Raw genomic sequence first — 23,842 nt, 5'->3', positions numbered from 1 at the left:
CTCCAGCTTTAAATGCATCTTCTCTATAAAATCAAAGTCAATCTCATGACAAAACATTGAAGCAAACTTTCATATACAGGCACAAATGACAGCTGAGACCCAAGTTTTTTTCAAACAACAGATTCAGAGTGGAAAAAAAAAAAGCAGTTTCAGAAACTTGTAGTCATGGGCAGCCATCCAAATGAAAGCTTAGGATAATATTTCATTATTTGCAAGAATGCTGTTTATCTATTGCCTCTTTTGAGATACACGGAGATGCAGATAAAGGACAGATATCACTTACAAGCTGTACTTACCATAACTGTTCCTTGTGGCTGAAGAGCTAAGGGCTGTCCCACTGCCACAACTTGCTGATGAGACTCGCTTGAGGGACTGATCATTTGAACATTCTGTCCCTGAATGGAATATGCTAAAGGAAAATGAAAAAAACCCAAAATTTAAGTCCAGCACCTGCTGTGGTAACAACAACCACTACTCTTGAGTAGCGGCAAACATACTCCTGAAAATGTTTTCACAGTATTAGCTTTAAGATAGCTAGCTTACTTCAATTAAATCTTTAGTTATATACAGACTATTACATCATTGTGTTATGGGGTTAAATGAACCAGTACTAATTTCCCCCCTCCCTTTTGCAAAATATAAATATATTTTATGTCAAGACTGAATTTTTTTGCTAAGATGGTAAGATACAAGCCTCAGGCTATGTCTCAACTGGGTTATCTGCAGTTATTATCTGTTAGCAGTATAATTGTGTGCTACCATTGTAATAGGGCATTCAGAAAATGAAGATTTCACAAGTGTTACATAGTGATGTCTTTCCAATATGGGACACTACAGGAGATAATTTTACAACTCACCTGCAAAACAAAGAAAAACCTAAATAAAATACCATTAAGTTCACTGATTCATCTTCACAGAATCTAGTGTACCTCAGTCATATGTACCGCTTTGTATGCTTGTGGTCTAATAATACACTTAGTTCATGGGGTAGAGAAAAGGTTCTGGTCTTTGTTCTAATACTGAAGTATTTTTGTTTTGTTTTAAGAGGTCTAATGTTAAATCCACCTGCCTATTCACCAGGTAGTTGCAGTTCTGGCTACAGAGCAATTCATTTTCAAAATTAGAAAGAGTATATTCTCAATTGGCATATCCAGTGATTTACAACACTATCTCAGGATGTAGAAAGCATCAACTGAATCTCTTCTAAGCTGAACAGAGTCTAGAACTTAAGACTTATTTACGCAGTAAGTTCTACTAATCACTACACAATTGTAGAAAAGACCACAGTACACTACAAATGCACAATATTCTAGTCAGTAACTATTTGAGTTTCTTGCCAGGGACTTTTTCAGAATTTGAATGCCTTTATTACAGATCCTAACAGATCTTTAGGATGATAGACAGACCTCCTTAGAAGGTAAATTTCTGACATACACTAAGTTTTAGGCTGGTTAGAGTTATACCTAGAAAATGGTGCAGGTTCTGGAAAGCAGGCAGTCTAGATTCTGACTGTAGATTCTGACTAAATTTAATATAGCCAAATACTTTATGGCAAACAATAATACTGTTGTACATCTTTGCAACTACATCCTGAGAAAATATGGGTTTCAATTTATGGACAACATGTAGAGCAAAATTAAACACATTTGAACAATAGAGGAAAATCTATATACTTACATTTGCTGGACAGAGCTGCAGTTGTGCTATTTAATACAGTAAGAGCATAGTGAGGAGGTAAGGATCCTTTGCAAATGGCAGTGATAAAGGCATCTCTTGATGTTACAAGACCCAGTCTTCCACAGAGTGCAGCCATAGTCAATTCTGCTTTTAAAATATTTTCGGTAGCAGCTTCATCAGTGCTGAAACAGTACACACAGTTTACTAAGAATCCATGGCACAGAAGCAGCTAACCCAAACTGAAATCAGTGAGAACTCATACTTTGAAACTGGCAACACCATAAACACTGAAGAACAAGCATAACCAATCAACAAAATTCTCCAGAACCGTTTCCTATAAAACCGCTCCTTAGTTATGAATGACTTTGCAAAGGAGATTATGAGGAGATATTTAACACTAATTTCAGAAAATAGTGTTTGATAGGAAAAAGACTCTTGAATAGTTACTAAAGCTATTACTTAGTAAACAGCTCCTCCATCTGAAAGACTGTATATTAATAACAATTGCTGAAACATTATCTGAGATTCTTATCAACTCTATTCACAATGTGAGTAGAATCACTTCACCATGTTGAAACATTCAGTCAAAGTAAAAAGGAATAAGATTTAAATAGTTTAAATGGAAGTCTTTGAAATTGAAATTAATTTTCCTATATTGAAGTACAGTAATGGTTCCATGTAGTTTACACTTAATAGATCTTCACTCAGCCTAGCAATCACCAACCCACAGACCTCTGCTTACTTACTAAGAATAGCTCTCTCAAACAACAGTCAACAAATACACAAACTCAGTTCAAAATATAACTGGGAATATCATCTCTGAAAAATAATGAGAAATGGAAGATCAAATACCTTGCGTCAAGCAGGAGAGACAATGCAGCAAGAAGACCACACCAGCAGGCATTCACCATTTCTTCCCAGACAGCTCTGCTAACTTGAAATAAATACATAATTATTTAAAGTAGAAACACTTAATTGAAAGTTGTTACAGTAAAATATTATCACAAACATACAATGTCTGGTGTTGGAACTTTAAAGTTTGTGTATATGTATATACAAACATACACATTTGAATATATATACACACACACACAGACACACGTACATGTGCACTCACACTATTACCATTTAAATAGCCACATCTAAAGTAATATTGCTAAAGTAAAAAATGTAACGAGTGCAATGCTTATTCAAAATTACTTTCTAAAAAATCCTACAAAGTTATATAAAACTACTATTAACACCTTTCTACGTAGATTAGCATGCATGCATAAGAGCATAAATGTGGAACACAGAGTAAACAAGAAACACTCTACTGAAATTTTGCAGAGAAGGAACTACCTCTCCCCTTGGCTTTTAGAGCTCTCCAGGTTATTGGATATATATATATTTTCATTTCTCTAATGTACTGAGAAAATAAAACAGGTCTAACAAAACTAAAATGTGCCTGTAAGTCCACAGTGCTTTCTTCCTCCATCAGCCATGACAAAGCCCCGGGCCAAACCTGTGCTGCCTGCAGCACCATGGAGAGCTCTGCAGCATTATGGAGAGCTCTGCGTTCAGCAGGGACCGCAAACCCTGCCCAATCAAGCTTGTAGAATCTCAGATGCCAGGTACACAAGTCAAAGCATCATGAGAGGTATCTTCTTCTGTACATACGTATACAGATTCATTGTATTTTGCACAAATACAAGCTCACATTACTTCCATTTTTAAAGAAATTATGTTCTTCCCATATACTTGTATCTCATTTAAAATCTTTCCATTAAAATATTTGTCTTTTCATCTTGTTAATAGAAATACAGCTTTCTTGTAACATAGTCTTAACTGGCACATTTCTTTCAGTTAAGGTTTTTCTTATGAAGAGTAAAGGACACAGGAAGGAAGAACAACCATTCTGGAGAACAAAACGCCTGGTATCTCTGGCTCACATTCCACAAACAAGTAAAACAGTATCAATTCACCATAATATGTGTAGAGCTAAGGTGCTACAGGACAGAAGCATTATATGAAGTCCAGTTTTATAAGGCTACTGCTGTTCCGTTACAAAACAAACCAACAAAACAAAACCCTCTTCCATCATTAAGAGCTTTTACATAAGATTTTAAAGGACTACTTCAAAAGCAAAAAGTTCAAGCAACAAAGCATTAACTCTCTTAATCCTACTTTACAGAAAACTGTTGTACATTGGACAGCATTTGCATTTTTAATACCTAGTTCTTTGTCTGACTGGTCAGACAGAGACTGTAAGTCTTGCCGCTCTGAAGGCTGTGCTGGTAATGAAGTTGCCTCTGTTGCGCTTTGACTGACTGTTTCTGCCTCTCCCAACTCTCCTTCAATCATGGTAGTGATACCACGGACAAGATCCAGTAAACAGTGAAATGCCACAGACATAGCATAGCCTTCAGGAATTGTAGGTGGCTCTACTTTGTCCAGCATTTCCAAACTGAAAAATTGAAAGCATTAGAGGTCGCTATGTAATAGTACAACTGTGATTAAAAACAGCAACAAAAACAAAGATTCCAAATCAACATTAAGTGCTAACAGGCTCCAAATAACCTTGAAGATTTACAGAAACTCAAGAAAATCAACTACTTGACTAATTAATTTGCTAATTAAAAGTGTAAATGAAGCATTAAGTAAAAAGGTAAGTTAATGGGTACAAACACTGAATACAGTATTTACACCTGCTACAAAATACTTTATGAAATTAACACACACAGTAGGTATCGCTCAATAAATTATTCTACTTTTAATACTATACTTATAGCTACTGCAACTGAACACGTCCCAAAGAACATAACTACATAGAAAAAAAAACAACAGAAGAAATAGGTCAGAAAGTCACAACAGGGGGAATATTGTTATAACAAACTGAGAATAAGCCAGATATTCCAAGGTGAGTCCATACAACCAAAAAATTCTGCCATAGCAAGATAATATATGAATAAATACTCATGAACTACATGCATAGGCAGACAATGGCAGTTAACTTACACAAGGAGGAAATGCTGACACAATTCACTGCTGAACATCATCATTCTAGAAATGTAGCCTCATTGTCACTTTTCTTCATGTTTTACCTTAAAAGCCTATGAAGAGCTGCTGGGTTACAAATCCAACAAGAAACAGATTGTAGCTGCCGCAGCAGCAGTGTCTGCACAGGGAAAGACAGCCTGTAACAGAAACTACCTGCTATCCCAGCAACTGCTGTTCCAGGATTTGCTTTACAAAACATTCTTCAACAGATCAGGCATTCCAACTACCACATACCTAAGACAATTTTTATACTCTAGTGCCCAAAGATTCATCTTTCCCCAAGCATGTAATTCTTCAGTTATTAATTCAACTTTCCTAAAGATGGCCGCCTGAGGCATCTGAGGGAATATGAAGTATAGCTAGATCAAATGCTCAACTTTTGTTTCTACTCTTAAGATATAAGAGAGGGCAGAAGAAACAATATTCATTCCATACTGAAGTAGCAACAAAAAAATAACGGGTAGTTGTGACACCAAAAACAGAGCAATAGTTAAGTAAGGCATGATGACTCCATAAAAGAAAACAGTAACAGTGTAGTTACAAATAAAGCATAGCTTTGTCAACTGTTTGGCATTCAAACAGGTACTGATTTGAACAGCTGAGTCTTGGATCAGTACCACAACAACACAGGACTTCTGTACTGTAGTTAGTTTTCACCTATGTTGGAGAATGTAGCAGAGAGGGGAAAAAAATGACTAAGACGAAATAATGCAAACAACCTCTGCTGTAAAAATGATAAATAAAGCCATTAAATTAGCTGACAACAAAATATATCATTAATTGAAATGTTATAGATTTCAGAAATTGCTACTTTATTTCTTGAAGTCTCAAGTCTGATTTCTATAACACCTATTGTAAGTTCAACTGCTGAAAGTGAGATTTGGGAATAAGAGGTCAACTGAAAAAAAGGTACAATTGAATGGATTCCAGAGAAAGAAAATAAGGCATCAGGTGAAAAGGAAGCAATAGTGATCCAAGCTTAGGTGATGGTCTGAAAAAAGCAACATACTCACATGAGGAAAAACAAGCAATGTTTAAAGTGAAGGGTAACACAGTCCAACTAAGGAAGTCCTTAGATTCAGCTCCATGAGTTATGTGATGCAGTCACAATGTAGTGCTTTCCCCTCTTCCCTCCGCCAATACATTTCACTTTCTATCTACTTAAAAGTGTGGGTATATATATGTATATGTATACGGCTCTATTTAAAATTACCAATGGGTTTAATAGTTAAAGTACACCTCTGAGGTGGAGATCATATGCACTAACTTTCAAAGATGGGAATGGAAACTGCAGAACAGAGTTGTTAGTTCCATGGGAATGGCCTTGAAAAATTTTGAATTTAAGTCTTCTTACATTCAAAAGAAGACAGCCCCACCCCAGCAAAAAACTCTGCTAGCTCTGTTCACAGAGGTCCCCAATTAAATCAGTGCATAAAAATAAAAGATCTGGTAATTTTATGAAAATCTAATGTCAGCAGTAACAGAAAATCAAAGTGAGGGTGTAACCTGAATCTACAGTTATATCTTAAGAGACTACAGAAAAGCGTGATACAGGAGAAACAAACTGCTGACAAGACAAGATAGCAATAATTCCATTATCTTTCATAGAAGAAAAACAATGCAAAAATTACAGAAGGCAAAAATTACTGAGAGAGAATCATGGACTCACTGGAGAGAGAGCCAAAGTTAAGACACAAGCAAATTCAGAGCAGCACAGGACGCTATAATGGAGGGTGCAAAACTTTTGAGTCAGAATAGAAAAGAAAAAAGAAAAGTAGAACAGCAGGAGGCTGCAGTAGGTGGACAAATGCTTGTCATTACAGAAACCAGCAAAAGACATTATAAAATTGCTATGAACTATATCAAGACCTAAAAGTAGAGTTAATTCAGCAACACTATAGTAGAAATAAGATCCAACAGATGCTACAGCTATAAGGGATATTCAGAACGGAATCCAGATAATTTGGACAAAACAGTTGAAAATTAGACGACCTCTCTCCACTGAAAAGAAGAAAATCCATAATATACCTCAATACCAGTGAAATGAACAGCTCATTATTCACTAATTAAAAAAAAAAGGAAAAAAAACCTTGGACAAGTTGTAAATAAAAATATTTGTCGTATATTTTTTCAAAAAGATAGTGGTACTTACTAGGTAGCTTTAGCACTGCCTTGTACTGTTACATTCAGGATAGGTATCCAAGTACCTCTGTATTCAAAGGCAGGTAATACAGTCGCACCACCTCCCATTCCAAGCACTCCTGGGTTTGGCTGTGCTGATCCAGTGCTCCCTGACGCATTGCTTCCTGTTCAGAAAAACGAAGGGTTAAAATTAACCATTCTCACAATCTAACTTTAGTGATCAGCAAACATCTTTTTCCTACACTTAATTTTTTAACTTGTGATACACTGATTAATCTGAGATGCCCTATTCAACACATCACCACCAACTCAAAAAACTATTTTTGAGCTCCCCCTGCTGTCTACAATACAGAGCTATGTGAGAAGGAATCAGTTTAAAAGGCACAGTCGTTTCATAGTAACTGCCTGCCCTAAATACTTTCAGTCAGAATAAAATGTTTCTGTGACAGACACAGCAAGGCACAGCAGCACATGTACCACTGAACAAACTGAACTTCAATGGTCTCAATGAAATAATAAATACTCTAGTGAAGATTCAGACAGCTTTCAAATTTAAGGACTGTTTGAGTAGCATTTAGATCTCAGAAGTAGTAGGAAAGAGAGGATAATCATTTCAAGAATAAAGACCACCACTAACTTTAAAGATTTCAGAAATGTAAGGCACATGAAGAGAACTGCAGTGTCTGAATCTGTTCCACGCCAAGGCAGAAGAAAATAACATCAGAGAAGAGCCAACCAACAGATAGGAGGCATTGGTTCCAACCCAATAAATAAATAAATAAATAAATAAATCCCCAGATAAAAGGACAAGGAAGTTTGTATACACATGGTTCCTGTATCTGGAAAGAAGAATACATGAACTAGAAGGAGGTGCCACAAGTTCAGGCTCTATCTGCATAGACAATGGAGAAAAAAGGGCAGAGTTCCAAAGGCAACTCATAGCACCTGCTAGCAGTATAACTGCCATTTCAGTGCGCTCTCTTGTAACCATGCTGAGAAGCTAAACTATTAATTCAGGCAATATGAGTACATGCAGATATCTATGTATGTATACTTTAATACAGTAAAGCTTAATAGTTTTTTTTTTCTTTAAGTCATACTGCTAAACTGGTCAATTATGCACTATCACTGACGTGAATATGATTACACTGGTGTGGTTTTCTGCAATCCCACCAAGCAGTCAAACTATTTTTTTTCAATACAATTCCTTACAGCAGTTAAAAAAAAAAAAAAAAGGCTTATACCAATTATACCAATTAAGAGTGACACAAAACTTAGGCAGATGCAGCTTTTACCATCTCATAAAATCAGAATGGCTTGGGTTGGAAGGGACCTTAAAGACCACCCAGTTCCAACTCCCTGCTGTGGGCAGGGCTGCTATCCACCAGCTCAGGCTGCCCAGGGCCCCGTGCAACCTGGCCTTGAACACCTGCAGGGATGGGGCACCCACAGCTTCTTTGGGCAGCCTGTGCCAGGGCCTCACCACTTTCTGGGTAAAGAATTTCTTCCTAACATCTAATCTAAATCTCTCCTCTTTAGAGTTTAAAGTCATTCCCCCTTTCCCAATCACTATCAGACCACGTAAAATTCAGTTGCCATCCTGCATATAAGCTCAACTCAAGTACTGGAAGCCATACTGAGAGCTTTCTCTCCTCCAAACTAAACAAGGCCAGCTCTCTCAACCTTTCCTCACAGGAGAAGTGCTCCAACCCTCTGATCATCTTCATGGACCTCCTCTGAACCCGTTCCAACAGCTCCACATCTTTCTTGTGCTGGGTGACCCAGACCTGAATGCAGTACTCCAGATGAGGTCTCAAGAGGGTAGAGTTGAGGGGGACAACCCCTCCCTCTCCCTACTGGCCACTCCTCTTTTGATGCAGCCCAGGATATGGTTGGCCTTCCAGGCCACAAGCGCACTCTGCTGGCTCATGTCCAGCTTTCTATCCACCAGAACCCACAAGTCCTTCTCCACAGGGTTTTTGCAGGAAAGAATAGGGCCCTAAGTGCCACTGTTTTATCTACAGACATGAGAAAGAAGTCCTGGTTTTCTGTCTCCATGACAGGTCACAAAACTCCGGTACAACCTGGGGCCCCGGTGGGCTGGTGAGCATGGGCCAGCAATGTGCCTTGGCAGAGGTACAGCCAGCACATCAAGGGAATTGATTACCTCACTCTACTCAGCATTTCCTAGACTGAAATAATGACACCACTAAAGGTATAGGCCTACTGCAATGCTAGTTTACATGAATGAAAAATGTAAGTTTTGAGGAGAAGGAGTATGGTTTTCTTTGTGTGTGTGTGTTATATGATGAAAATTGCTTTTCTAACTTTCGTAAGTGGATTAAACTAACCCAGAAATAATATTCCTCTATCAGCTTCCATACAGGTAACTATCAATCAACCAGTATCAAATTACTTCACGTAAATAATATTAACATCAACTAGTAATTCAAACTTCATCAGGGAAATCTGGGAAGTATGAGTTTAAGCCCAGATTTTTTAATGTTTATTTATTTAACAGCAGACATGCTTCTAGAACCCTGGGAAGAAACAGAAAGCCCTAAATCAGATGTGACTTTCTGCAAAGAGATTAACAGGAAAGACCATTTCTTCTTATAATAAATAAAATATACCTAGTGAAATGCTATAATCCTGGCTGCAAAAAAAGAAGATAACCAAGTTTATTTTCAGTAAGCAATTACTTTCAATTTAAAGACAAAGCAAAGATTATCTGTAAAACACAGATCAGCCTTTCTACTTTTTGGCTTCCTCAGTCCAGTTTTGTCCCTAAAAATCCAGAAGAATATACTACTGCCTCTCAGAACAGGAAGCAAACACACACTGTCTTACTACTTCAGTTGTACATAGCCTTAAGTGACATCCCTCCCAAATCAGACAGAATTCTGATTGTAGTAGTTAGAAATTAGAAATAAATACCTCAAGTTCCTTGTGAAAATATGTGAATCAAAGAGCTTGGTAGCCGTAGAAGCAGATACAAATGCAGGACTACACCTATGCTGTTTGAGGGCTATGTCTTCTCCGTGATACAGGTATGTACCATCATCTAGCATAGTGGATCTGAAAACTATGAGGGTTGCTCTGAAAGTAATGTCTCCTATTTGTATTATGTTGGCCCACAATGTCAGAGGCAGATGTTGGTGGTACGGCAGTAGAAGTTGAACCATCCTGCCCATATTCCATTCCACTTCGTTTCTGTGTGACAGATGGCAGCAGAGGGGTAGGCTGACAGAACAGTGCCTGACATGGAAATGTGTATGAAGCAAAGGTGTGGAGTTGAATTCCTTCACACAGAAAAAATTGTACCCACTGACATTCATTGATCATGTTTGCTTAACATGTATGGAGACCAAACAGTGGGTGGTGCATTTCAGCATTTCAACAGCACTGACAGTAGATCACCTCTGCTGGTGCAGATTTTTACAAGCGTGGCATGCAGGCTCTTACTCATTGCTGGCAAAAATGCATGGCTAAAGGTGGTGAATATGTTGAAAAATAGCATTTTGTAGCTAAGAATTTGCTCTATCAAATAGTGCTGTTGTACTGTTTGTATCTATTGTAGTTTCCGTGGAAATAAATAGGGGGCATTACTTTCAGAGGGACCTACATAGTTTGCCTCAAGCTAGCTTTTCAGCTAAATGAACAATAAGGAACAAGACTATACCAAACAAAATGTATATACTGAATCAAGTCAGAATTTACTATTACATGAAAAAAAACTGGAAAATTAATTATAATAAGGACAAGGCCTTACCAGTTTGGTTTGGTGTCACTGATGTATTCCCTGCACTTGGTACAAGAAATAGTGACTGGATGAAGGAACCCAGTGCATTCACAATGTCCCGGAAAACTTTAGTGGAATGTTGCTTCATATCGTAGGACTGACAAAAGGACCTGAAAAGTATTTTATAAAATATAAAAAGCATTTGATAAATTGGAGACTAAATTTTTTCTGTAAATTAGGTGAATAATAAACTTCAGTTTGGGGTAAATGTTTTTTTGCAATATGCGAATACTGTAATTCATCCCTTCCTGGATAATCAGAATTCCCTAATGCTTCATATAAAATTATCTTCAAGAGTTTATTGAATGGAAGTTTCATCCTATTTAAAATGTTTTAGAAAGCATTTTCCAGCAGAGAAAAATAACAAGATTTCTTATAATGTAAGTATGAGGGAAACTTGCTGTATGTTATACCTTAATAGCTGAGGCTGCACACAAAGCCTGTGAATAGATTCTACTGCAACAGCTCTTAGCCACTGTGGTTTGTCTGCATCCAGAAACTTAACCAGCAATGACAGAAATATTTCACATTCCGTCACCTAAAATATAGAGTTTATAGTCACTAAATTAAAAGAAAAACACTTTCTGCAAAATATCTTTCCCAAATTCTTGTTTCATCTTAAAAGTCCTATCCTAACAAGTTTTGCACAGGATCTAAAAGCAACAACCACACTTCAATTAGCATTTACTCAAAAACATACAAAAAACCATACCTAATACTGATAGTATTGTTTTGACAAGATAACACCACATACACAGTTGTATTAAAGACATAAAATTCTTTACAGATACTTCAACAAAATTAATAAATGTGCTACAGTAAACGAATGAAAAAAGGCGGACTTTTTTTTTAAGCAAATGCCTAACACTTAGGAGATAAAGAACAGCTGAACATGCATTTTTTTATGAACATTCTGTCAACAGTTCCAGCAACAGAGGTACAAATCCTCTTAGCAATAATTGACAAAGCATAGTAGTCAACAATACTTAAAACCAGGCAAATAATGTAAGATCAAAAGGTTCCCAAAACTTTAACCAAGCCAGTCAAGTACAGAAAACAGTTTATCTATTCTAAGAATTTATATAAGTCCACAGTTAACATAATCATATGCGTATCATACAGGTAAACACAAATACCTATAAGAGAAAGATGATATTTAGACTTTTCTTCCTTCAGTGCAAGTCAACATTCCCCAACTACAAACTAATGCTATTATTAACCACAGTAATGGCATATACATGGAAAAACAGAACTGCATAAAGAAAATTAGAACGTATTTCTTACCAGCAAACTGTAAAACTGCTTAATCAAAACAGAAACTACTCTCAGCAAGCGCATACAGATGGGGAAATATGGTTTTTCCACTGGTGCTGGGGAAGATGATGTGCTAGAACCTTGTCTGAATTTTATATTTGGGGAGAAGAGCTTTATAACGAGAGGGCATACTCTTTCTTTAAGAAGAAAACTGAATTCCTGATGCTGAAAGAAAATAAAAGAAAAATTCATGTTCAGAACAAATTATTAACAGATATTCTTCAATTGCCATCAGTAGCTCTGATTATGCATCGTATTTACAGGTACTGTTAAGATCAAGAACTCTGAAGTCATGTAAATCCTGGTATCAATTAAATGTTTGTGAAATAAGATACTATTGTAAAGTTACCAAAAAGCATGATGAAATCACATGCTCAGGTACATACTTGCACTCACATTCCTGTATTTTGCAAATAAAAATAGTCTGCTAATACATCATTTTCTACATATTAAACTTCTTAATTTAGACAACATCTGCTAAAATATGTTACTGTAAGATTATGGTGCCTTTATATGCAGTAGACGCACACAAATCACAGTCATAATTGCTTCCACTTCGCAAGTGTTGCAAAGTTAATGTTTTCATTAAGTTACGCAGCTAAATCATCAAAAGTGTCATAAATAATGCAAGATAGGAAAATACAACTTCCTGGGGGATATAACTGGCAAAATAAAACGTGAAACAGAGCAACACATGTTCCACAAAGTGCATAAAGTGAATGTGATTAAGAAAAAAAAGTGGTCAAAAAGCACATAGTATTTCTACATCAAATAAAAGAGCAAATGTGTAAAAGTCACGGGTTCTTTTGAAAGTGGTATTCACACTAAATTAAAGAGTTAATGATGTGTAAATATTACTACACACATGAAGAGAAGAATTCCTAATTTTCTCTCTGATAACTACTCACTTGTAAAAACACTTGTGGAAAGTCATTCAGGACTGACTCGAGAAGTTCAAGGCCAAAAGTTCGGGTCATTTCTGTCATACCAACAAGCCAGTAAGGAGCATCGGCATTAACTAACTGACAAAGATCCTTAAAAAGAAACACATTACCATTTAGATTTACTGCAAGTCCTTTGCTGTAATAATTTTCTGGTCTACAACAAAATCTACACTCGCTGCATCCTCCTTGCATACTTTGGTAAGTAATCATTTCAACACAATTTTTCCTCAAATACATCTTAAGTTCTTATGCAAAAAAAAAAAAAGTTTTTTTAATTTGCTGGTATCCTTGCAGTAATTCTGTTTGGTCTTGCCCTCAAAAATACCTCAAGATCTGTGACTTGCTAATACAAGAAACTTTTATTGGTATGTGGAATACAATTCTTACTTTTTGTTATACATTTTACATTAATATACATTACTAAAGACAAAAATTATGACTATAGTAGCAGTGTGTGGCTAAAGCAAGTAAGAACCTCAAACTAAATGTCAACATGCATACTTAAGATTTAATAATAAAACATTTTCCTAAGCCACTTTGTCTTCATTTTCCAATCATCCCTCTGGGATACAGCATATTATTGACAATTATAACAAATATACTTAAGAAGACCTGAAGCTCTAGTTAAGGACCTCACCAATATGCCAAAAACAGATTTCTGAAATTTCTTACAGAGACAGAGAGCACCCAATCATAACTGCAAATGTGTAAGCATATGCTGCCCAACTACCTGAAAAAGCATATATGCATCTTTAGCACATGGCTTCAGTGTACTGACAGATCTTCTGTTACTATTTCCTTGAACTGCAACTGGCTGTTCAATAATGTCTGTGTGAAAACAAAAATCAGTTTTGTGAACCAAGGAACTGTTCAAAATCAAGTATACATTAAGTGTTCTCACAAAGAGGCTCTAAAAGAATGGCCAGGTAATTCTTCAACAGCTTATCATTTCTACAGAAATAAAGATTAGACTGAATACCAAAGATCATGAATACCAAGCACTTCTTTACAATGAATGCCCTCTTTAGAACCACTACTGTAGCCTATTCCATACTGACTGTTCTAAGTTATCTTCATGTTAAGTGGCTCCCTCACCCCAAACACCTTCACAATACTAACCTGAGGATGGGCTCTCACAGTTTCAGAAAAAAAAACATTTATTATTTTACATCAATCTATCTATATACATAGTACTGACTTGGACTGGCACTGAGGATTTCATCACTTGTGAATACAAGTTGATGTACAAAAGACCATAAAAATGAATAATGCCTATGATATTCTAAAGTGTTCATAGATTTTTTTACTACTTCTTTATCTGAAAAAGATAAACAATAGATGTCTGCTGAAACAGGCTAAAACAAGCAAGCAAGCCCACCTTTGTATCGTTCATCTTCAGCAACCACTCTCTCAAATACCACAGTAACTACCTGTCGTACTGTAGCTGCTGCGGTGTTATTCGTGATATTATCTTTTGTGAAGTGCAATCGAAAACAAAGTACAATTGCCTGAAAATAAATAAATAAACATATCACCTCACAGCATTATATCTTCATCTTCTAGCTAAGAGTCAAGATAGCTGACTGGGGAATATTTTCCACCATCGTTTGTCAAAAGGGTGCCTGAAAAAACCTACTTCAATCACTTTAAATATGAAGAACCAGAATAACTTTTAAGGACTATCCTAGCCAAAAGTTTCTCTAGTAATCTTCCCTAAAAGTAAACTAGAAGTGGTAGTAACAGAACAGATGCACCAATAAAACAGTAATCGTCATACTGAGAATACACAGTGATCAACTACATAAAACAATCTGTATGAACATTAATGTCAACGAGGACATTAGGATTATACGGTTAATTACAGAAAGACTAGGCAACTTCAAAGCTAAAACGTAAATAACTTTACACCGTTCCTCTCCTATATAAATCACAACACATCAATAACCACGTTAGCTGGGTTGCTATTATTCCTCCAAAGGTGCATATTTTGATGTGCCACTGTGCAGGCAGTGACCCGCATATTGTTTGCCGTAGGATTTGTTAGTACCTCTAACACATAATTTAATTATTAATGGTTTTATAATGAATTTTGAAGATTAACATCCGTATGTGTGGTAAAACCTGTATTTCTTGCTCTTTTACCCTTATTTAGCGTTCTTGCACTTGCATAAACTTCAGCCACACCCAGCTAAGGTGCTACTTGCTGCCATACCAAATTCAGAATTTTCTTTTACTTCCTTTTTTTTTTGTAAATTATACGTGCACTCTGCTTAGATTATACAATACATCACACATTTCTGGATTTTCAAAAGATACTGCATGACTTGCAGGTTAATCTAACTGCAATGTGCATATTAAGGGCCTTTACAAGAAGGTTTGCCAGTAATTTTCTTAATTTCAGTCACTCAGGCTGAAACATGAATATTCAACACACATCTGCCTCAAACTCATTTTCTCCATGAACTTTTCAAAATGGAAAAAAAAACCTTTCAAATAGTTCTCCAAATAATCTTGTGGGGAAAAAGAAAACAAACCAATCCATTATTTTATTCACATTAATTAAGGCTTGTATTTGGCTAACTGAGAAGCTCTAGTGATCCACGCTTTGGATAAAAACACGAATTTTTACAGGATGTTGCTGTGTCAAAAATATTTTTTTCTTGCCTCTGTCAAAGCCTGCCCAAAATTGACTATATAGTTCTAAAACACACTACTTTTCAATATGCTGTAAACAATTCGTTAACACTACAGCAATTACATTTTCTAGTAATCGCACTATGTGAGCATTTGCCTCCCTCTACAGTCTAAATTCAATCTTGATAGAACAACATTACTGCACGTTGCTTTAGAACATCTGCTACCAAGAATCCCACTTTCTAAATGATAAACATTTTCTTCAAAAAACGCTCTTCTGCCCTAGAACACAGCATCTAATTCGGAAAATGAGCATCGTGTGGAACAAAAGAAATAAATTCGTGATGTGGAGTCTTTGCCATAGTGGGAATACTCAAGACAAAATGAACTGACTGGCAAATCCTTCAATCCTCAGCAAGTTTCTGTTCTGCCATCTACACATTTTTCCATTATCTTTCTGCCTTCAGCAGATCTTTATAACCTGGCTTTCATTTCTTTTCATGTTTTTCCTTTCTTTGCTTAAATAGATTAATACAGCTTTTAGTATCTATTCATTTAACTGCCTGGGAAGTTGTTTCTCCAAAATCTGAGGGAAAGAAAAACTCTAATCCCTTCATCAGAACAGAACACCTTAAAAATATTCTTGAATTCTATTCTCTCAAAAAAACCACAGAACTCTGTTATATTAAACCAATACACTGAAGGCAAAGCATAACAAAGACAGAAATTTGCAATAATCTGTTTAAAAAAAAAATTCCTTATGCTAAAAAAAATATACACATAGAATCTAGAAAAGGAACTTCATAATTTGCAGATGGGTAAACAGAGTTGCTTCTCATCTTATAAATTATGATTATAATAAGATCAGAATACTTGCTTTTTGTTTCAGCTGAAACACAACAGCCAAATCAGTACATGTTTAAAATTATACCATAAAATTATTTCAGTTCTGACTGAAAAAGTAATAATTGCACTTCTTAAGTGACAGATTTAAAGCAGGGTGGGGGGCAGCTTCAAATATTTGCATTAGTGACAGCTTAAACTGTGCTGTGTGCACTTATTTCAGTTTGAACACATAGAAAACTAATTTAGTAAACCAGAAGAATAAGCATTAGTCCAGTGTTTCTTATCTAAAGTCCCCATTAGGTTAGGAATTTTTATTGTTGAGGAATTAAAAGACAGAATGAAAAGGAAGCTAAAAGAAATCCTATTTGCAAGGTTCAATATAAAGCCAATAAAGACTCAACAGAATCAAGGTATCTCATTCCTCTTCCATTATTTCCAAAAGCTTTATACATAAAATTTCTCCCCGTTTTTCCTCTTAGATATTATAAGTACTGTAATTGGCACTAACATATTCTTACCTTGGATAGTGCTTCATCATGAACAACTGTATTGGTTGTTAAAAGAACAAGAACTGTCTGAAGTAATTTAAGTTCTTCAAGACTATTTTCCATCAGTTGCCAAAGCATATTTATAATGTTTCCTGCTGCAGCCTACAAAAAAAAAATCATTTTGTGCCAATAATTATGACGTTTATATACTGTTCATATCATGTGAACACCTGTAAGAATAGCACCCTCATAACTGTATATAACTGAATATCACAGAAATCTCTTAATGTGTGGTTCGTATTAAAGTGGGTTCTTTATTTTCTGTTTGGAAAAGTGACAGTACAAAGACATTTACCCTCCAAACTCATTCATATCAGAGAAATAACAGTATAATTTTATACTGTGCAAGCACAATCAAAGATATATTTAGATATATTATTTTCACCAACTTCTTAGCACACTTTACGGGCAGCACCATAATATATCACCTAATGTTGCAATAAATGTGCATCCATTTATTTTATTTTTAAAATAACATGCGACAAACACAATATATAGTGTTATCACATAGAATACATTTTGTGGATACAGTCTTAACCATAATGTTTATCAATGACTGTTCCTGTGCTACAAGAATGCAAACTAAAAGTGTTTGTTTTTTTTTTTTAAATGTTCACAAATGCCTTCTAGAAGTTACTATTTTTCTCCACCATATTTTTTTAAAAGAAAACCTTCTTTTTGACCATTACATTACATTTTTAAATCAGTATGAGCAATATATTTTGCAAACTATGTTCAGTGCAACATAAAGAGCCTCCTAAAAAAAATACTCGTCTTCAGTTTGGGGTCTGTGCTTCTCACATTGAAACACTTAGGAATTTATGAAAAGATTGATCTTACCTCTGAAACAACTTCATGGGACATGAGTCTTTGTATGGCTGCTAGACACAGCTGAGTGATCTTTGGTTCCTTTGTTCCACAACCCATGAGAAAAGGCTGAACTACCTCTGAGCTGTTCTCTTTCAATGCTTTTGAGAAGAGATATGGAAACAGTGTATTTTTAATACTTTAAAGTTCAAATACAACGCAAAATCTGTTAATCATAGCTATTAACAAAACTTAATCTCCAGTCTTGGAAATCTGGGAGTTACTTCCGTACCACAGGGAAAAACCAAATGAAGAAAGACAATGGGCTACAAAGGCATGCCTCCATAACCACCATTAATGCTCTAATTCCAAGTACCTTCTCTCCTTTTTCAACATTTTGTCTTTCTTTAAGCAACCTTCCAAATCCAAAATGTCTACCTAGAGCCCATTTGGTTTGTTACAAATTGTAAGGTTCTGCCTCTCCACCTGTCTCTCTGCCTCAGCTCTGTCTGCACAGAGCCGACCACGCTCTTTCCAGGATCTTTCACCTTCTACTCTATGTCACCTCAGAACTGAATTCAAAAGCAACACGATGTGTGGCACAAGAAATGCCAAATACTCGGAATGAAGGGGAAGAGCAAAATGCCATCAACAAAATAGGTGGAGAATCCTGGACACATGTCCTGGATATGTACATCTGGCTCTGAATTTTTCAACCAGTGTTTTAATGTGAAAGGGTAGCTTCTCAAAGAGCAGTATTTTCATGAATATTACAAGTTTCAGGAACTTTTTTCTTATTTTAAAGGAGATAAAACTTCACGATTAATACAACCTAACAGACTGACATTTTAAAAAAGGTTTTCCTCATAAGAGCAATTCTAGAAATATGAGATTAGCTTCATAAAATTAAAAAAGAAAGTATTTCTTAAAGATTGAAACAAAGCATGACTCAGACCATTGAGTGCTTTTCTGCTTTGTGTATACCACTGTTGGTTCATGCAAACTTTTAAGACTTTAGCTGCACATTCTCATTTCATATACTAAAAATTTTCTCACAGCTGAAAACTGTGAGGAACTTACACTGAATGTTACCCCCAGGTGTTCTAACGATGTGTAATAATAAACACATTTAGAGCACAAACACTACCACAAAGAAACAAAAAATACATTCTCACATAAAAATGAGAAGTTTATCAATTTTATAATCTTTCATTGAAGAATCTGAAGTTTGGCTCTCAAAAAGGTTTATTATTAAGTATCACTACAATCGATTTGAAAAAAGGCACAAACATCAAGGTAAAAGCAACAAAAATGTATTTTAATGATATTTTCAACTGAAGCAAATGATTAACAAATTTATTTGAAAATAACAGGATACAATAGGTACCAATTTTTACAAGGTAGTAGCTCATCTGGGATAATACTGACACATATACAGTCCAAGTCAGCCACTTTGCATGCAGTTGAAAGAGGCTGATCTTGCACCAAATGCCTCAGCAAAAATAATAAAATGTCAGCATAAATGTGAATGAAGATGTAATTTTAGGCATGTGTCAGTATGAAAAAAAAAGCTAAGCTGCTTTGTTACCTACAACAAAGCCAACAGAGCTCACTCACAAGTGGACACAAATGTTTCCTTACTCATACAAATTTCTGACTCTCCAACAAATTCTAACCATGAAGTAGAAAGAAGAAAGCAGTATTTTTTTAAAAAAAAGATACCATAAAACACTTAACATAAGATTCATGACAGAGTTCTGAATGGCAAAACTGCATGGGATTTAACAGACAGTAAATACTGAGATTAAAAAAAAACAAAACTTCCTACAGTATTTTTCCTTTAATCCACTAGAATCAATTTCACAACAGCATCTAAACAAGTACTTTTACTTTATGAAGCTGAAATTAACATTTGGTAGATCTAGTTTGGTGCCAACTACTACATGAGTTTCAGTCTTAAAGCACACAAAAATGTTCTTATATCCGGCTGTGCTTCCATTTTGCCATACCAAAATTACATAAGAATTTATTTTAAAAGACTTCTAGCATAATGAACCACATCAAAAAGGAAACTTTGGAAAGATAAGATTACTTCACTCCATCAGCAAGATCATAATCTTTTTAAAAGAACTTCTAAAGCAAAAGCATGAATTATCTAAAAACAGAACATCTCAGGGCCACGTGGAAATAATTTCTCACATCTGTTCTCCCACGCTATAAATCACAAGCTGACTTCTCTTTGGATTTACTCGAGTTCTCATAAATAAACTCTAAGGCACATGCAGACTGTCAAGAATGAAGATTCTGAAACTACTCAGCTTTTTCCAAGAGGAAGAAACGAGTTACATCGGAGACCTCAGAATTCTGGCAAGTTAAATGTATCACCAAACATAGCACTACTTCCGTATTACCACAGCAAGTTTGTCATTTTAAAATTACATCTGTTTTCCTGATAATTATAATCCTACACAGTGTATAGCTTCAAGAAAACATCAGGTCAGCTTATTTTAAAAAATCTGATACAGTTATCTATTTCAGTGAATCGACAGTTCATGGCAAAAAAAAAAAAGAAAAATAATATCCTAACGAAAATATATTTTTAGATTAACAAAATGTCTGGTAGATGTTATTAAATCATCTAGCAGTCAAAAATATTTACTCCACTAGATTTCACAAATATAGTAGTCTTTTTCACCTAATGAATATATGCTATCTTCCTTCAAAATAATATTAAATACCGGATGGGAGAAAACAGAGATCTGGATATTATCTACAAGATCAGGTTACAACTGATTCTTCAAAAAAGCACAGGAGTCCATAAAGAACTGGTGCTGTTCAATGGTATTGTATTTAAATTAGTAGGATAATGTGCAGGCACAGCTTTATTCTTCAATTTCTCAATGGGAAAAAAGTTGTTATCCTATTATCAAAAGTTAACTAATCAGAATAACTTGGAATGCCTCCTGTTTTTTCAAACCTCATACAAAGAAGTCTGTGCAGTTTTGTTTTGATGAATGAAACAAATTCTAACTACATTCTAGTATAAGCCTTACAAGTGAAAACTAATAACAAAATACAACCAACTACCAGAAGGCGTTCCCTCAGAAAGATAAAGGGCTGCCTATCTATGCCCCAAACCAATAATTCTTCCCATCTCCTCACTCTGAAATGAAGATTAAAAACTAGTTTTCTAAAATGTAAAGATCTTTACACAATTATACGCCAAAGAATGTTGCTAGCTTCCCAAGTGGCTAACTGGAGATTTCTCTTGTTCATTTGTGTTTTGATGCATAGCTGACATTACCTGGCATAGTTTTTCCACTTATGTCAGCATTCATGACAGCAGTGAAAACAAAGAAAATAAACAAATAAAAAAGAGGCATTAAAGTGAAATATTGAGGGATGGGTCTGCTACTTCAAATACTTCTAGAAAGCGCCTCGCTAACAACATCTGATTTGCATACCTCAAAACAAGAAGTAATTTTGCATCTATTTCATTTGGACCTTTCAAATAATTGAGCACCATAAAGGAGTTTTACTACAGCTGGGGTAGACACTCAAGCATTAATACAGGGACATTCAAATCTGGCCAGAGATTTTACCAGCAATTGGTAAGAAGCCATCAATTTACATGCTATTTAATACAGCTGAGGAAAGTCAGAGATAACTGCTTTAAGCACTTACAAAGCTGCAACTCGCAAAATATCTCCTGTCCCTCAAGGCAATGGTACATCTTAAATTGAATGACCTTGTCTCTGATTAAGATGGATTTTTGCCTGCCAGGTACAAGTCTCCAAAGGCTAGACTCTCACAGTAAACACACAGATGAGGATCTGCAGAACTCCACACAGAGCGCTCAACAACAGCTGTGGCAGTGAATAAGACACGGAGAATGTGAAGCCTGATAATTTCATATTTTTCTAAGTGGATGATTACTTTTTAGAACAGTCGCTGAAAGCGGAGACCTTGCTCAGGCAGCATCACTACAGCAAGAGCATGATACAGAAGTAGAATTTATCAGTTTTCCTGGATTTTTTGCTAGGTACCTGCAAATATAGTATCATTGATACTGCCCACACTAAAAGGCATTTAGGATTATTGCACACATCCAAGACGTATCTCTAACATTTTGATCTATAACACAAGCTTGTTTTTCCCTTCGCACTGCAAATAATTACCTGCCAAAATATCAGTGTTCCGTGCAGCTATTGTTTTCACTTTTATTATTCCTGATTCAGCAGCCTGTAGGAGAAGGAAAATAAGTAGTTTAGATGCTGTTGCACACATCAATATCTGCAAAGAAATAAACATATCTAAGATAAATAAAATTGTACAGTCTCAGAGATAAAAAATCTGCAGTATTCTCAGTAAGCAGAGCTAATGTGGAAGTGAAATTCCTTCCCAGAACAGTACAGAAAGGGGTAAATTCGATGGTTCTGATTTTTAGAAAGCAGTTTTCATTGTATTATTTTTCAGTCTTACGAATGCAATGAAAAATCACTAGCAAGCACTCTGTACATCTTCAATCTGTGAAAGAACTACTGTGATATATTATAACCTGTTGTGTCCTCATCAGGTTGAAATGCTGAAGGAACTGCAAATATTAGTAATTGTATCAATGTTTAATACATAACACTTAAGCAATTAAATTCAGTTAATAAAATTGACATGGTACACAACACTTGAATTCTATCACTGTTCTTCAAGTCAGTAACATTTTCAGTTTGCAAGCTAACAGTTTTACTAATATTTTTGGAACAAAACCTAATTTCTCATGCAGTTTGTGTCCTGAATTCCCTGTACTAATTAACTGCACTCAAGCTCTCCAAGCTTTCCGTTCCCAGCAGTACCCACAGCACTCCCCGACGTGCCACCCCACTGACACCAATGCTCCCTCATCCCCACAGGCAGCACCAGGGTGCAGCTCACCACCCGTCCCTCCCACGCCAACAGCCCGAGGGATGCTCAGGAGACAGCAATGGAGCAGAGACACCGTGAATCACTGTGAGGGACCAACTCTCCTCTTGATCATCCAGCACAAATCACCAAAGTCATGTTTTCTAATGCCATCAAATCAAAAAACACTTCATATAGATGCTTTACCTTTCAAAACTAAAATTTCTGGCAAGTTCTGCATAGAAATGAAAAATACACTGCAAATGGCTTCTTTTCAATTTTTTAAATTCATTAATACATAGTAAATCCCTGGACACAATTACAGTAATCTTCATAAAACACTGTCCACCAAAACAAACGCAACAGTTTTTCCCAAACAATATAATAGATGTTCTGAGAAAACACTTTTCTGCCAAATTTGAAAGTATACGTGCACCTTTTAATTCTGTTTCATATTTCTGTGTGCTTTACACACTAAGCCTTCCCACGCTTCCTCGGATTTAGCATTCCTGCTCAGAGAATTGTGCTGTCACTGTATGGCACTGACCAGAGAAGCTGCCAGCCTGTGCCAGCAGAAACATGAAAGTGACAGCACGTAGCTCTACCAAAGAGAACCACTGCCCTCCATCTGAACCCCATTCCAACAAGATTTCCCAGAAAGACAGACAAAGATGACCGCATAATTAAAGTATCTGACTTTGAATTCAAGATTTGATAAAGGTTATTTCTCAAAACAGCTAAATTTCAAAAAACGAAACTTAAATTTCCATGTTTTTTTGTTTGCTTCCCAACATAAGCATAGAAAGACACCACGCAGCCTTACCATCATTTGAGTACATCTGGGAAATTCTGGGGAATTACACCAGCTTTGCTGAACAGTGTTTGCACATGAAAAATATTCATAGAATTATATCAACAGTGCCTGAACTAACATACAACACACTCAGATGAGCACAGGGCAACACGCAAATACATATTCTGCATAATTAAATTGAGGAGTGCCAAACGCAGTTTCGTTTATTTTAATTACATTAACTTAAAACTTAAGATAGTGCAACATATTAAGTCGACCCTTGTTCCACCTCAGTTATAAGTTGTCAGCTAATGAGGAGGGGTCTTGTCCCAACAAATTGTTCCTGTTCACTAATATGAAGGATTTGTCACAGTCTAACTTCAATTACCTTCAAATTAAG

General features: G+C 35.8%; 1 protein-coding gene across 2 annotated transcripts in view; it reads right to left on the bottom strand.

Annotated features, from left to right (window-relative positions):
* The window catches only part of MON2 (MON2 homolog, regulator of endosome-to-Golgi trafficking), a 102,041-nt gene that overhangs the window by 64,919 nt on the left and 13,280 nt on the right, over positions 1-23,842 (bottom strand). For both annotated transcript variants that reach the window (XM_021385050.1, XM_021385051.1), the window contains exons 2-15: positions 21,932-21,995; positions 17,787-17,914; positions 16,917-17,048; positions 14,297-14,426; positions 13,649-13,746; positions 12,883-13,008; positions 11,945-12,139; positions 11,074-11,198; positions 10,631-10,770; positions 6,869-7,022; positions 3,891-4,123; positions 2,530-2,611; positions 1,678-1,859; positions 297-409 (exon numbers count right to left, since the gene is read on the bottom strand). In XM_021385050.1, the coding sequence (XP_021240725.1) occupies positions 297-409; positions 1,678-1,859; positions 2,530-2,611; positions 3,891-4,123; positions 6,869-7,022; positions 10,631-10,770; positions 11,074-11,198; positions 11,945-12,139; positions 12,883-13,008; positions 13,649-13,746; positions 14,297-14,426; positions 16,917-17,048; positions 17,787-17,914; positions 21,932-21,995 (1,902 nt within the window). The remainder of the gene's footprint in view (positions 1-296; positions 410-1,677; positions 1,860-2,529; positions 2,612-3,890; positions 4,124-6,868; positions 7,023-10,630; positions 10,771-11,073; positions 11,199-11,944; positions 12,140-12,882; positions 13,009-13,648; positions 13,747-14,296; positions 14,427-16,916; positions 17,049-17,786; positions 17,915-21,931; positions 21,996-23,842) is intronic.

Source organism: Numida meleagris, chromosome 1, assembly GCF_002078875.1.
Source record: "Numida meleagris isolate 19003 breed g44 Domestic line chromosome 1, NumMel1.0, whole genome shotgun sequence".
NCBI lineage: Eukaryota > Metazoa > Chordata > Aves > Galliformes > Numididae > Numida > Numida meleagris.
The sequence above is the reverse complement of the archived record's forward strand: the minus strand, read 5'-3'. Positions and strand labels throughout refer to the sequence as shown.